Genomic DNA, 15644 nt, shown 5'->3' with positions numbered 1-15644 from the left:
CAGACCAGTCTGAAGTTAGTGTTTTTTTTCCCAAAAACTTTTTCCCAAAAACTCATTCCCATTAAAAAAAAAAAAAAAAGTAGTTCACACCAATTTACATCGATGGCGCTCTGGAGAGGGTTTCCATTGACTCCCTTTCATGTCAATGGCGCTCAAAGTGTTAATATATTTTCTACTAGCATTACAGTGGTGCTTTGTCCAGAGTTTAAATCATACTGTGTCCAGTTCATAACTCAACTTACACGCATGTAAAATTAATTATCTCTACTGAAATGAGTGTAAATTCTATTAATCCGTTCAAGTTACATCTTTCAGTAGGGGACCGACTGATATTGTTTTGTTTTTTTTTCAGGCCAATGCCGACTAGATACATTGCAAAATATATTTCTTTTAGACAAAAATACATTTAAAAAAACTTTATAGAGTCTCAGTGTGGCTATTCTATGTGTTTCAATGAGGCGCAAATGTGAATTTTAACGCCCAAATCGTGATGTCGCTTTGCCAACAATATATTTTGAGCCTTATGGTGAGATAATGAATTCATTTCTATGTTGACTTAATTATGTATAGATGTTTCGTCATTCGATTTTACGCTTAAACCAAACTCAACTGAATCTACCATGAAACTCAACACGACTCTTGTTATTGTAGTTGAATGGGTTTAAATCCAACTATTTAGGAACCCTAAAAAGTTGGATTAGGAGAAGTGCTGTGCAAAAAAAGGCCTGGGCACAGCAAGAGATAGAAAAAAACAGAAGGGGTTCTGACCCGATGGAGGCACAGAAAGAAGGGGGTGAGGAGGACAAACACTTCCCACTGTGGAACTGCAGAGTTATTGTTAAGTCCTGTGTACAGGTCGACCCCAGCTTGCCTGCAGCCACTCAGACAGCTCTCATGTTGGCCATGCTTGTAATACTGGCAGCCTGACACAGTCAGTTCGCTGTCATTTGACGCCAAAGCAAGCAGCTGTCACACAGTACACAAATGGCTGCCCCTTCCATACAGTACGTTTGGTAGATCATGGAAGTCAAAGCGGGAAAGTGCGTAAACATGGTTAGCATTTGAATGGTGATTGTTTCACACGTTAATTGTGTGGGGTTAATGAGGGCATTTCAGCCAAAAGGAGGAACGTGTGTGGTCTGAAAACCTCCGGAGCCCAAGCAAGCTAATGAGCTTTGGGGATGGAGACTCTTTACTTCCCAAAATACAAACTCGTGAACATTAGCATACAGCTGTTAGAGATAAACATAGAAAGTGGACAATGCCTTGTTGAAACTCCACATGAATGCTAATTGGAGTGGCCATTTAAGTCAGTCAATGAGGGAGTGTTGCTAACAGGGATTATATGACCCCGCTTAAGTAAACACCAAGTGACCTCCATTATGACTACTTATCACAGCTATAGCCCTTTCCTTTTTTTTTCCTAGTGAGGGGTGAAGTCTGACACATTCCAACCACTACCAACCGCCAGGGTCAGCAGCATGCGCTGATGGACGGGGAACATCTATTGTTTTTGTGGTCAAGCAGAGAGAATACGAGCAAATTAGAGACTGATTGATGTGATTTTCTTTGGGCTGATGTCAACATTTGGCAAAAAAAAATAAAAAATGATGGCCAAGTACTGTAAAAAACTATTATGAACAAAATATCTCCCAAAGTATTTTATTAGGTATCAATTATATGCAGTCGGCATGGTAAACAGTTCCCGTGAATAGCAGGGGTTAACGGTGAATATATTGTATAAAATAATAATAATTTTCAGCCCAAGAATACATTGAGTGGTGCAATTACCGCATTGAAGGCCAAATAATTACACACTAATTACACACTACACACTAAATTACACACTAAATTAATATCTAGGTACTGAAAGTACAGTAATTGATTACTTTAGGTACCAAAGTAATTAAGTAATTTTGGTTATTAAGACCTAAAGTAATCAATTACTAAAGTAATTAATTACTTGATAGCTAACTGCCTGCTAAAGTACCTAAATAAATGGATTATCTTAATGTATGAAACTAGCACTTATTTAGATAAAATGATTGTGTGATTAACTTATTTAGTACCTGCCATTTTTAGGCATTCCTTTAGCCAAACACTTGAAAAAAAAAAAACGTGAAAAAGATAAATGAGTGCCTGGGGTTGCATGTCTGGACTTAAAAAAAAACCCGTTAAAACAAGCCTAGGGATATTCATTCTTGTCATATGTTGAATGGGTGCCACATTTAACACATTCATGCTAGTTTATATCAAACCATGTATTGCATGATTTTTGTTTCTTTCAAAACAAATTGTGATTTAGGTCATGTGAAAAGTAGTGGCATCCACGTTGATTCTTTGCTCAACTTCTTTACGTTGCTCACCTAATTATTGGTTGATATATTTTGAATGAAGTTTGCAGAATAAGTTTATCAACTAATTTCGTGATACATAAAGTAGGTTATGGTATGAATTTATGTGTAGTAAATAATGACAAGTGTTACTTGTATACATCTGTAAATGGTTAGAGTATTAAAAGGTAAAAAAATAAAATGATTAGCAAAAGTTAGCCATTTTGGCTGATTATTTTTGTCTGACGTTTGAAATGCCTTTTTCAGCTAATTAAGGCATATTATTCCTACCTCTGGGATATGTAATGCGGGCTCGCTCGTCTCATTATCAAGACTTTTCGAGGGGTAATTTGCTTAATAAAACATGGTCCACAATCAGATGTAAAACAGCGTAGTCCAATGTTGCGAGTTCTCACGCACAACTACGGCGCCCAAGCAGCACTGAGCACTTGGCCCAGTCTACCACAAGTGTTTAAAATTAATCTGCCCCGTCTAACCTGGGGGACGGCCACATCATAATCCACCCATTGTTTGCCGCAAATGGACCTCCACTCGGTAAATAGGAGCTAAGATGAGCTGTGAAAGATTGAAGGGGAGGGTGAGTAAAGGTCAGTCCATGCCTTGTTTTAACAGCAGCACATTAAGTTAACCTACTTCCTCCAGCTTTACTACGGTAATAAACGGGAGGAAATGCAGCGGACTTGCGGGCAGGACTGACTGTCTGCTTTGTGTGATGATGTATCAGTCCTACAGATGGAGCTCAACCAGAAAATGAGCCATGTTTACCTTCTTGAATCCCGAATTTCAAACATAATACACAAGGAAAGCTATTCTTTCTGTCCCCCCCGTCCCCCTCCCAACAATCTACCTTGGACCTTGCTAGTCAGGAGATATTCCCAAACTGCAAGGACTTTGAGGCATTAAGTTACTTTTGAATCATTATGCGTAAAGGAAATGGAAAACTCTGTGGATGCAGCCAAATGGCCTTGTGATTTTAACAGCCACCGGCACCCCGCGCATCACAATACCTCCTTGTTATGAGAGCGTGATGTAACGCTGCTCTAAAATGTATATTTTCCAACAGAGTTGCAGAGCGTGCACTAAGTTTGTCCAGATGGCTGCAAAGGTAGAGCCCACGCGTGCGTGCGTGAGGGCATGTGTGTGAGTATGTGTGCACACGGCTGTATGTGATGCGGCATTACTTTGTTGATCAGTGAAATGCAAGGAAATGATGCGGTGTGTTGTTTGCCAGCCCAGACACCTGGTTTGATTTTCATTCTCATTTGTGCAGAACATACGTACTTCTACCCATTTTTGAACGCTGTTCAACTCGGCCCTGCTCACTTTGCATGATACTAGAGCTGCAATTGACAGTCATTTTAAATAGTCGATTGGATGAATCAAGTAAAATTATATATATATATATATATATATATATATATATATATATATATATATATATATATATATATATATATATATATATAAAACAGTGCAATCAAATATATAGGGCTGCAACTAACATGCTAACCACTGTTCCAAGGAGCCACCCTTCTATGACTAATTGATTGTCAAAAACATGTAATGATTAATTTGATAAATGGTTGCTAATCAATTAATTGTAGTCCGTCAAAACAAATAGGACGCACTCACACTTTTGGCCTTCATTTTTGTAAAAAAAAAAAAAAAAGTGTGTCTCATATTTGTGCCCGCACTTTACGCCAATCGTTATTCTCAATGGCATGGGGGTTTTGAACTCCTGTTTCCTTGGCGTGACTGAGAACTAAATCTTGCCGACACCCTTACTAATGTTCTTCTCTAGACGAGAGAGTACCAACCACTGTGCAGTGACACTTTATTCATGACACTTAATTCATAGCCAGAAATCATCAAGTGCATTGTGCAATAAGTTAAATTTTGCCTAATTGGTGAAAAATGTCTTATTTTCAACAAACGATGCATGTAATTCTTTGTTTACGTAGCTATACCAGCGACATAGTGTTCTCTGAACTTTTCACCACATTACAGACTGGCTGGGACACATCACTGGGCGCCTCCTATGCCTGCTGGAGCTGGTGGGGGCACCAGAGGAGGAAGTGCAAGGAGTTCCTATGTTGGGGGGGGGGGGGGATTCTCGCTTGGGCAGGCGCAAAGTCTTTCCAATGTGGGTGGGGGGTGAAGGGGGTCCATATGTTTGTGTGCCACAAGGACAGGGGGTGTGTGGGATCAGATGTCACCTGATGACTGACAGCAACAGGCTTAAAATGCTTTCGCTCAAACTGACTGCGTCCTCTTTGGCCGCATTGTTGAGTTAACAGCAGGAAAGCGACACCAATGTAGTTTTACTGTTTCCGTGCTAACGGAGGAGGGTGAAGGTGTGGGAGTTGAGAGGGGGTCTAACCTTTATAATTCAATTTACATTTGTCACAAATGTCATCATGCATTGTTAAATTTTACAGAGGCCATTTTACAGCTGCTCTAGGATTCGCCTCAGTGAAAAAGCGGGTTTGAGTCGGAGCCGCAGCCTGTATTTCATATGCTGTCAGAGCTGAGTTGTTGTAGTTGGACTGTAACACGCAGCACAGAGTATCAGAGCCGCAAGAACTTGTATTTACTCTTCTTCCACATGATCATTCAGGATCATCCAGAAGCGTCTGCCAACTACATATCTGTCAGCACATCTGCATGAGGAGCTTTGACAGAGAAACGAGGAGTGAACGGGCTTGATTCACGTGCCGTCCCATCTGTTCATCTGTAAACAAAATGGCCTCTAATCTTATATAGCCTTCATGACTTGTTTACTCTTGGTGTAGTCGTGCTATGAAGGCATAGCCGCCACGCTGTGAATGAGGCATTGTCTGCGCACCAGCAGATCTAATCCTCCCACCTTTCTAACCCCCCCTTCCTGCATCCTTGCCACATGCAGGCATTGTACCTATTAGACGCCCTTCAGCAGTTTGTTTTGCTAGTGGCTGGTCCTCTTCAAATGGAGTTGATGTGTCTGACTTTCAGATCTCATTCATTCCTGCATTGTTTTCGCATCGGGCTTTGACTGGTGACTCTGGGATTGCATCAGACATGCACGAGTTGGCCTGTGATGCTGGGTGAAATCACAGAAATGGCATCTGCGTGTAACTGGGGGACCTGTTGACAAGCATGCTGCGTGTTCTCTTTAGAAAGCAATGTACTGACCCTGGCACGGGAAACTGTGAATTGTGGTCAGTTTCTCGGCCAGCCAGCCGCAGGAGAGCTGGACTTTCTACACAGACTTGTGTTCTTTCACCCTGGGAAGCTGATGGATGATGTTTGTTTGGTTTAGCTCTGGAGAATGTGCGCACACACACACGCACAAATTTGAGTAGAAGCAAGCTTGCCCTTCTCTCATTCCCCAGCCTATGTTGATTTTGGGCTCTTTTTAGTTTTTTTAAACTTACTTTTCCATCTCTTACTTCTCTGTGTGAAAACATTAACTGAGACTTTTTCCCCCCGCACTTGAGTTATAATGAGCCATGAACACAGGAGCTCCAGCCGCACAATAAACGAAAGTTCACGTTCACCTCACCTCGAGCACAGTGGACCAACAAGACAGCCTCCAAGATGAACAGCACAATTTTCAGTATCGCCATGGCGTCCAAACTCAACTTCATGAACTCTCAAACTGAAACACACATGGACACAATGTGACATTGTAAATGGAAAACATTTCTGCGACTCCAAAGGATGTTCTTATCGTTATCCTCAACTTCTGAGTCATGGCACATTAGAGTATGTGGAATATTGTCTAATATTGCTTTGATAGTCAGCGATTTATTGATGTTACAATTAATTTATCTTTGGAATTGAATAGTTACTTGTAAGCTACATCCTCTATGTGACTTTTTGGACAGCTTAATGTTGTCCTCTAAAATATCTTCAGTGTGATGAAAATTAGTCATGTTTCTATACTGCAGAATTTGACGCAAAGCACGAAACCCCTTTTAATAAAGTAATGCCTTTCAATGTTACGAGCATCTATTTCAGATTTGTTTTCTTCCTCAAGGTTGGCCTAGATTGCAGGTGTCAGCGTTTGTGAAAATGAGATCTTGTTTTATCTAAATGTGATTGAAGTGGTCAAATACTTTCCACAAGCAGTTTCCAATGATGACACAATCGCATCTTTAAAAAATAAGATAACTCCTGTGAGGTTTTCAAACATGAATGAGTTTAACAAGAATCATTACCAACAGCTAATTTAATAGGAATGTCACATATAGACAAATAAATGGGTCATTTTAAAAAGAAAATCTCGCTGACAAACCTGAATGTTGACTGAATGAAGTCAAGTTCGTTCCAGCCTCTTGACACTTTTAACTTAAGTCCGCGTTGGGTCCATGAATCAAAAGTGAGACTTCTCGTCCTTCCTTAAAAACGACGCCTCCACTAAGCCTTGTCGTTGACATTCAAACCACTTAGCAAAACACAGAAAGAAGCTAAAGACTCTCCAAAGCACCCGCCTCCCCAAAAGGGTAGCGTATGTTTATGTGTAAAAAGAGCCCGGCGTGCCACTTCTTCTCTTCTCCGCCTCTGACCAGCAAAGTGACTGGTGACTCGTGCCGTGCGCAAGCTCCACCAGCTTGTGCGCGCTGAGGCATCTGACCAATCAGAGGCCGCGTATGCGTTAACCCGTTAATTCCCCCACTACTGGCCGCCAACACACACACACAGAAATGTAGTTTATGTTTTGTCCAAAGGAGTTGTTGAGAGAAAATATCAGGATGCAAAGGCCACTTTAAAATTCTTCTGTTTTCATTTTCGATCAATTTTACATCAAGCAAGTAAGCAATTAAAAAGCAAAACGGCGTTCTATAAGGCAAATAGTGACAATTGAGTCAGCTGCGGATCGAGTCAACATCTTGAGAAATCCTTAACAATTTGCCTTATAACCTTCGACAGAAAGCTGTTTTGCATTTTAATTGCTTGATGTAAAATTGACCGCGTAAATTACTGTTGGGTCAAAAATAACGCAGTGATGGTTCAAAATGGTTCAACCTCACTTAAATCTATAAATCAATTTACCCAACGTAGGGTTATTTAATTAGCCCAATCCTTCTCAGATGGTGGGGAAAGTCCCCAGGAGGTATGAGGCATAGCAGGGCACGGATGACCCCAATGTAATTGCAATAACATAATGATTGGCATCTTTTTTCCTTTTTTTATTCCAGGCACTTTGATGCACTTGGCTAATATATGTTTTAGACTAACCTGTGACCCTTCACTGTAACTTTGCACTTTGCGGACAACGTCAAATGGCATCTTTAATTAATGTTTTTAAAAAAGCTGCACTGTATATAAACCCATTTATTTATTTTTAAGAAACCTTACGGGCATGTCAAATGTTTTTAGGTAATGACATAGGCCTCTGAAAAATTAATGGTGGGCCAAAAATGGCCCCGAGCCGCAGTTTGGACAATTGGTCTAAAATTACAGTTCCTACAGAATAACAGCCCCAAAAATGCTACCAAAAAAGCATTTTTACTTTTACGCCGATTTTTTTTTTTTTTAATACAACAGGTATCAGAAAACGTTGTTTAGTACTTTATAACAGGATCAGCACAATTCCCTTTCAAATGAAGAGAAAATTACCAACATGAACAGAAAGCAACTATTACTAAATTGCGTTTCACAGACTCCTTTGCAAAACGTTCTCTGCCTTTATATTGTTTTATGTGTTTTTTTTTATTAGTTCAGTCAGACAAGTCAGAAATAAAACAGATGATTACACTAGCTTCTGGAGTTCCTGAATATTACACCTAAATATACCACTACTGATGTACCTAAGTTTATTAGCTGTATTACAATAGGGCACCGTCTTTGTAAAATGTTCTGTGATAAATTGATTGAGCTTATAAAACCACATTGAGAATTCACACACATAAAAAAAAAAAATCCTTACACAACCTTCCATTCTGTTGTGTACAATGGTGTACAATGCCCCCCCCCCCCCCACAAATATTTTAACATCTTCACTAGTGTCGAGTTTTTGGGGAACGTGTTGGCGTTTGAAACGTAACATGCTACTTTTGACAGTTGACGAATTAGAATTTTGGCCTGCCTCGAAAAGTTGCAGTTTTTATTTGAGAAGAGGGTTCTCTGAATAAGAGACGAAAAGAAACAAGTGAGGAGAATGCTGGGACACAATGAATACCGGTGAATTTTAATTTGAAGGCACAATGATTTAGGTTTGTTTTTTTTTTTCATCCAAGAATGATGCTTTTGTGCTGATCGCGAGGTACTTGGCTGAAAAAAAATCAGAGGGTGCATAATTGAAGGGTTTGAGAACCACTGTGATATAGTGAGACATTCCATAATTTCAATTTTCATCAATGGATGTGAAATAGTAAGACATTCCATAAATCAAATTTTGAACTAGCTTAATATAAATATCGATGTTGGGTGGAATGGAAGTTATTTTAGATTGATAACCTAATAACCATAAACTTACATAGTACATCTTCATTAAAAAGGAGAATAAAACCGGTCACATAAAAGCTACTGCGCTTGCATGCTATGACAACTTTTCAAGAAACGAAATGCTGCCACCTCGTGTCAACCTTTAGGCACTGTATACATTTACACATTCCTGTCCTTAACCACCTCATTTTTACAAAACGAAATGAAAAAAACCCCAAACAAAACAAAAACAAAAAAACACACCGACGATCAGTCCCCAGGCTTAGACCAAAAATCGTTTATTTCCGTTTACATTGTTTTTGAATCTATACATTGTTTAAAAAAAAATACACTGCTCCCATCAAGGAAATGTAGTGTTTATTTTATTTTTACAAAATAAGACCAAGCTTTGAAATAATAGAATATTTTGCCATTAAATTACTGCATGATTCCCTGTTTATATACATAAGATTGATGCATCTCTATTTGCCGTTTTTATTCTTTATAAAAGAAAAAGCAAAACCCTTCCAGAGTGAAGACTCGTCGAACAGTAGAGCGTGTTCCTGATTATGAAATGCCTGAGAAGCTGCTTTGAAATACAGTACAATGGCCCAATGCCCACTGTCATTTACCATACCATTTAAAGTACTTTAAACGATGACGATGATGATTATCTGTGTGGAAGATGCTTGTCACTGCAAAGGAAGCGGAGATACTTAGCACAGAGTACTTTACATGCAAATGAGGCCGGTTTGGGCACAAGTGTGCTTCCTTCCACCAGTGTCATGTACCTCAAGCTCATGTCAAATCATTTCGCAAACACACACTGATGCACTTACATAAAATGGCTTGTTTAGTCATAGTAGTCAGAATATTGCACGAAAATGGGAAGAAAAGCAATGAATGACCTTGCAGTCCGCAAGTCAGCACCTGTGAAAGAAGGCTTACGGGTCAAATTGAAGAGCAACTGTTGAGGAGAGGTCAACTCTCCACTAGGGGGCCTTCTAAACCAGAAGGTGATAACCAGGAGATCCCTTTTATCCATTGACGCAGAGAAGCACCGATAGTGCAGTGGGCACAGCCCATAAAGTCTTGTCTCATTGACATTCACTGCCATCAAAAGCATGACAAAATCCCAATACAAAAGCTATCTCTTATCACTACTGTGTAAAAGCGACTGGAAGCTTGGGAGAGGATTTCTGACCAGTTCCGGTGTGAATAGCAAGAGCCAACATTGCGGTATGGTTTTATGACCAGAATGATCCTTATTTACATACTTATCGTAACTTACATTCTTTGACTAATCCGAGTCTCGTGGGAGTTCTGGCACAAAATGTTGGAAGCTTGCTGGAGAATAGGAAGTCTATTCATTTGCACATGAAAAGCAATAAAACTTCTAAGGTGGCCTGTTTTCATGTTGTGCTGTGCTAGGCCGGTTCAAAGTCTGATTGCCTCATCATCCTCCCACTTTTGCACCTTCACAGTCACGTGTGTAAATTTGCTTGGCCATCTAGCAAGTAACAGCGGAAACATGTGAGCTTTTCCCTTGGTTTCTTTTGCATCCTTTCACTCTTACATGTCGACTGTGAAGGCATTGTTGCGTCATCTATGCTCTCACGACGGTAGCCTGTGCTTCAAGGGTTTGTCTTGTCGCTGTAGAAAGGTGTGACATGAAACATGTAGCAGTGCGTGCACACCCTAACGGGCTTCATTTGGCCGTATCGAGGCAATGGAGCCGAGTGGGAGGAGCAGCGAGAACAGAAGATCTGAAATGAGGCAAGGAACAGCAAGTTAGGGGTTTGTTGGTTTCAAACATGGAAGGGAAGAATGGATCGTACTTTTCCACAGCTCCTACAGTGATGCTTCCTGCGGATCACAGTGAAAGGAGCCTTGCAGGCAATGCAGAAGCTGCACACTTCATCTGGAACCCAGTCAGGAGGATCTGAAACAAAGTGCACAACAAAAACAGTTCAAGTAAAACTTGGGTTCCCATTTTTATCCTAAACCTATCACAGCAATACTTTCTGTTATCTGAAATCATTCATCCATTTTCTAAATTCATTGTGAGAATTCATGAACATGATAACATAACTTAACTGTAGACCTTTGCAGTGATCGTCATCTGAAAAGTAACTTTCTGTTTCAAAAGATTTGGTGGGACTTGCTAAACAATGTTAACATAAATATCTAAGCTTTATTTTATGTACGCATGCATGGTATCAGCAACTTTTGTTTTGACAAATCATGTGATGTAAATTGGCTGTAAAAGTCTGCACCTTTGCACTTCCATTTACTTGTGAGTCAACATTTGGAATAATAGCCAAAAGTTTCAGACTGTCATCAACTCATCCAAACTAGCTGCAGAATGCACACTGCGCCATGCCAAAGATTTGCTCAGAGGACACGTCGCTAGGTGTGCGCTTGGCTTTCTACAACGAGGACCTGAATATGGGCTGCATCTGAGGAGGGCTGACATTTCGACTACATTCAATATGTTTGAAAGTGCTGACCTTCAAATTGACCTTCGCGGGCCTTGGCTGCCAGTTCTGATGAGGAAATGGTCTCCTGACAGAGAGCGCAGTCCTCGAGTACTGCACTTCGTAGAACAGGGCCTGCTGGGCGTCACAGAGGGAGGAGAAAAAAAAGTGTGAATTTTTTTTGCTCCGAAGTTAACAATTTCAACATGTGTGTCCAATACATCTGTTCCTTACCTTTCTTTTGCTTGTCATTGTCTCCTTGCTCAAGCTTAGTTGCCATCACCTCAAATAACGTCTTGAGGATGCTGCGAAGGTCACTGGCGTAGTTGGTTTGCAGCTGATCAGCAACACCTACAGCCAAAGGTCAAATATTGACAAGGGGCAGGTAAAGTGTGGAACACGCAAACTAACAACTGTAAATGTTAAGACAGTTCAATATTTGATAGGCAATCCATATGTATGTGAGCAATGATAAGTTGGCAAAAGCCACAGACTCCATCACAGTGATGACAAAGACAAAGACAGACATTCAAGAAAACTTGCAACAGCCGGACAGAAGCAGAGGAGCAATGTATGGCCTGCTTTATTTTTGTATAAATAAAAATTCTGTAATAGCTGTTACATTAATTCAGACACGTTCCTTTTTCAAAGTTGGCAAATATATTTGTTTTGCTTTCCTGTATCTCATTAAATTGGTGGTGTTGGGAATTAAATAAGTGTAGTGTGTTGCACAGCAAGCACGCAAGGCAGTTTTTTTTCTAGTTGTGTGTGTGTGTTGGGGGGGTTGCACACAATTAAAAGAATTGCTTAAGATATTAAAAATCTGTGTGCTTGTATATATACCACACAGGCCTTACCAGATATACAAACAAAAAGCCGGTGAATGAGGTCACTGCTGCTGTGGAAGCGTGAACGAATCTTATTCCGGGCAGCCATCTTGGCATCTTGCAAAGCAAGCCGGATCTCCTCATGGTCCAGGTCCTCTGACGTGCCTGAACTGGGAGTGAGGCTGCTGATGGGACTGCAGAAAGCAATGGAAGACAGCAAGAGAGGCTGTTTATACTCATCATCTCTCCTTACATTATTCACACTTTCCATGCATATTTCATTGGGTGAAGATGTTGAGATTTAAGACAGCAAAGACAACTGAATACCATAAATGAAGACTGAAATATACTGTAACATCTGCTGCTGTGGCCCAATATTAAATACTACTTTACTACCATTTGATTCCGCTTATAGTTACCTGGGAGTGTAAACACTGCTGGATAGACTACATGTGGTGACCGACACACTCTCACAGTCACTACCTGACACAGAGCTGAGGGGGGAGTTGTGAAGACTAAAAACAACAGTACAACAAGGGAGAAGAAATATTGAAAATATTAGGAAAGAAAACAAAAAAGCACAAAGAACTGTGAAATTGAAAATAATGACAAAAATAAAAAATGAGTGGAATATCAAACTGACACTGATCGAAGTTTATTTAGAACATAGTCATAAAAAGAACTGTGAAAAACAACACAACAAATATTCCCTTTAGAAAATGTACTGCTAACACGAAAGAGTAAGAAGATGTCATGTGAAACTTAAAAATGATGTGAGAAGATGACGAAAAGTCAAAATCTAATGCTCAGCAATATAGCTTTATGATGTGAACGATCATAGAGACAACTTACCTGGAGCCTTTCCTGCTGTCCTCTTTGACATCTCTCTTGGATTCTTTAATTCCTGGCTTCTCCTTGTCCACCCCCTTGTCCCTCAGTGGGCCTCCAGTTGCGTGTTGCCTCGTTTCAGTGCTCTCCTGGTAGTTGCACATGGAGGGTCCATCCCCTATGGCGTTGCAGCAGCTCTGAGTGTCACGCCCCGGTCGTGGATCGCCCACCAGGCACTTCTCACAGAGTTCCGCTCTCCCTTCCTCTTCCAGGGGCTCGCTCAAGCAGCGGGAAGAAGCCTGAGACAGCTGACAAAGTTCTCTTCTCCTGAAGCACTCGCGGCCTCGCGGGGGAAGCCGGCAAGCAGAGGACTGGATGACGGTGCCGGGGGCTACGGGTTTACAGTGTTTATCTGTTCTGAGAGTGAGGCCTAACCCAAGCCCTGCGGTCTCAGAGGTGATTGTATCCTCATGGGCGTCCTCACAGCTTCCACAGCACACACAAGAGTTAAGCAAGCAGTGAGTTGCCACCAGTGGGCCGCAGGGTTCGATTTCGGAGGGTGCGGGCCGAGGAAGCAGCATCTTGTCCGCCGCCAGCTCTGTCAGGCTGGGGGAGCGAGGGTTGAATATGACCGTGGCAGAGAGTTTCATGCCACCCATACGATGGGCAATGACTTCTGCGGTTTCATTCACGGGGCCTTCTAAGCTCACTTCCCAGCCATTTGTGTAAGGCAGCGGTTCAGAGCTGAGAGCAGATGTGCGTGACGGAGGGCGCTTTGCATTAAGACACTGCGCGTTCTTACTGCGTGGTTGCAAACAAGGATGTTCTGAAGGTCCGTCAGAGAGCCAACCGTTGCAAACCACATCCGAACGCACAGCTGGACTACTTGGCAACGGATGAGGAGGCTTTGGGATTTTAGAAGGTGAGGCAACACAAGAGTGAACTTCTCTTGAGATGCTGGTAACGCCATCTGCTGCTGGGTCCACATCTTCCATGAAGAAGACCCTGTCTTCCTCCTCTAAATAGATACCTGTCCTTCCTCTGCCCCTTAGCACCCTGAGAGGGGAGGCCTCAGAGCTGGAAGCCCCGCTGGCGCCTCCTACCTCAACTCCGTTGGGCCGGTGTGCCGGGGACTGACCTTGGCTAGGAGGCGACAGCAGGGTTGACATCTCATCTCCAACGCGGTACACCATCATGTTAAGCTGTTCCAGTTCCTCCTCGTCATATTGCATGGAACAAGCAAGCTCAGCCTCTTCTGCCTCCTCGCACTGCATGTCTTCTGCCTGCTCCCCTTTCTCAGATTTCACCTCCTCCCAGCCGTTTTCCACTTCCGCCAACTCCTCCTGGTTGCTGGGACATACAAATAGTGACAGATGCTTTTGTTCCTCATCACCAGCTGCCTTGGAGGTGACAGTGGGGCTGCAGGAGGACTGATTCTCTGGTGGAGATGCTGGTGTCTTGCTTGTGGCCTCCTCCTGGCCTGTGGGTAACTCGCCATCCTGAGAGATACAGAGGTTCCTCTCCAGCATCAGTAACTCTTCCTCAGATAGAGTCTGCAAAAGGTCTCTGAAAAGATGACACAATCAATCTGTATCACCACAAAAGTTTAGGTGGAAAAGAATCTGAATTTATTATGACAGCACTCATTAACTGTACCTGATTTTCCTCAGTAAAGTGCGAAAAGGGCGGAAGAGCTCAGACATGTCCTCTGCTTTTCGGTCAAGGTCGAGAGGTCCTTCTGAGTACACGACCAGTCCACTAAAAATAGATTCAAACTCCTTAAAGAGGACTGGAAGGAGGAGCAAGGCCAGAAGTCTGACGAAGATGGGCAACACTTACCATACAATGGCTAGTCTGGGAATTGTAAACATCAGCGCAGGCTCATAGTCATCAATCATGTCTTGTGTGAGGTAGCCCAGTCTGAGCGCCCTGAGACAGAAGGGGAAAGATGGCATGAACAATACTGAACATTATCAGTATTTTAGCTATACTAGTTCTTTTCAAAATGTTGTATGGCCCACTGGCTAATTTGAATGTTTCCATGGTAATTGGAGAGCTAAAAAATGTTTGACGTTAAGCTTTTGATTATTTAACATCAGATTTAAGAAAAACTGATTTTAACATCCTTCTCTTAATCAAACACATGACATTATTTAAAAAAGTGCAATTAAATAAGTAAACTAAGGTTTAGTTACTGGTTTGGTTGGCAACGTCAGAAGGTGAAATTTATTATTTTTTGTCTGGAGAAAACACCTAATGTTTTCAAATGTTTTATTTGATTCAACACAAAAATATAAAGGCTTACGGGAAAAACAAAAGAAACTGTAGAACATTTACATATGACCGGCTGAGGATTTGCACAATTATAAGTCAAACTAGGTCACGAAACGGTTAATCGATTATCGAATTGGTAGTTTGATAATAGATCAGTGGTCGATTGTTGAAGCTCTTAAAATGCTTAGGTGGTACTTGGTGTAAAGAATACTGAATGACAGCCACTGATCTACAAAATGCATGTAGCACATTTCAAGTAAAAAAAAAAAAAAAAAAAAAAAAAACAAGTCACCTTTCCACCGTCTCGCAGAAGAGAACGATCACCTCCTGCTGTACATAGTATTCTTTGGGAGACTTGACAGGCACCATGGCTGACACATAGCTGCAATGCAAGAGAGGGAAGCGATGACATTGGCAGTTTGAGTCAAACGTTTATTGTTGGCAAATGTGAATTATTGTTTGCGCTACGACTGCCA

General features: G+C 41.5%; 2 protein-coding genes and 1 long non-coding RNA gene across 8 annotated transcripts in view; 1 reads left to right on the top strand and 2 right to left on the bottom strand.

Moving 5' to 3' along the window:
- LOC148412958 (fibroblast growth factor receptor-like 1) overlaps nucleotides 1-6886 on the bottom strand; it is a 35071-nt gene extending 28185 nt beyond the window's left edge. For both annotated transcript variants that reach the window (XM_088434049.1, XM_088434050.1), the window contains exons 1-2: nucleotides 6631-6886; nucleotides 5896-5991 (exon numbers count right to left, since the gene is read on the bottom strand). In XM_088434049.1, coding sequence (XP_088290175.1) covers nucleotides 5896-5980 — 85 coding nt within the window. In that variant the 5' untranslated portion in view covers nucleotides 5981-5991; nucleotides 6631-6886. The remainder of the gene's footprint in view (nucleotides 1-5895; nucleotides 5992-6630) is intronic.
- Nucleotides 6887-9123: 2237 nt separating this feature from the next.
- zfyve28 (zinc finger, FYVE domain containing 28) overlaps nucleotides 9124-15644 on the bottom strand; it is a 30237-nt gene continuing 23716 nt past the window's right edge. For 3 of the 5 annotated variants that reach the window (XM_088433280.1, XM_088433279.1, XM_088433277.1), the window contains 10 exons: nucleotides 15461-15550; nucleotides 14734-14823; nucleotides 14551-14652; nucleotides 12919-14460; nucleotides 12486-12581; nucleotides 12097-12260; nucleotides 11474-11590; nucleotides 11273-11377; nucleotides 10601-10704; nucleotides 9124-10528 (listed from right to left, as the gene is read on the bottom strand). In XM_088433280.1, coding sequence (XP_088289406.1) covers nucleotides 10397-10528; nucleotides 10601-10704; nucleotides 11273-11377; nucleotides 11474-11590; nucleotides 12097-12260; nucleotides 12486-12581; nucleotides 12919-14460; nucleotides 14551-14652; nucleotides 14734-14823; nucleotides 15461-15550 — 2542 coding nt within the window. In that variant the 3' untranslated portion in view covers nucleotides 9124-10396. The remainder of the gene's footprint in view (nucleotides 10529-10600; nucleotides 10705-11272; nucleotides 11378-11473; nucleotides 11591-12096; nucleotides 12261-12485; nucleotides 12582-12918; nucleotides 14461-14550; nucleotides 14653-14733; nucleotides 14824-15460; nucleotides 15551-15644) is intronic. The other 2 variants (XM_088433278.1, XM_088433281.1) reach the window with 2 other exon arrangements.
- Nucleotides 9825-12054, top strand: LOC148412957 (uncharacterized). Its single transcript, XR_015867785.1, has 3 exons — nucleotides 9825-10538; nucleotides 10611-11407; nucleotides 11513-12054. It is a non-coding gene; the product is annotated as an uncharacterized LOC148412957 (long non-coding RNA).

This window comes from Hippichthys cyanospilos, chromosome 14 (genome assembly GCF_059441005.1).
Source record: "Hippichthys cyanospilos isolate Australia breed blue-spotted pipefish chromosome 14, RoL_Hcya_1.0, whole genome shotgun sequence".
Taxonomy (NCBI): Eukaryota; Metazoa; Chordata; class Actinopteri; order Syngnathiformes; family Syngnathidae; genus Hippichthys; species Hippichthys cyanospilos.
Note: the sequence above shows the minus strand (reverse complement) of the source record. Positions and strands in the feature narration are given on the sequence as shown.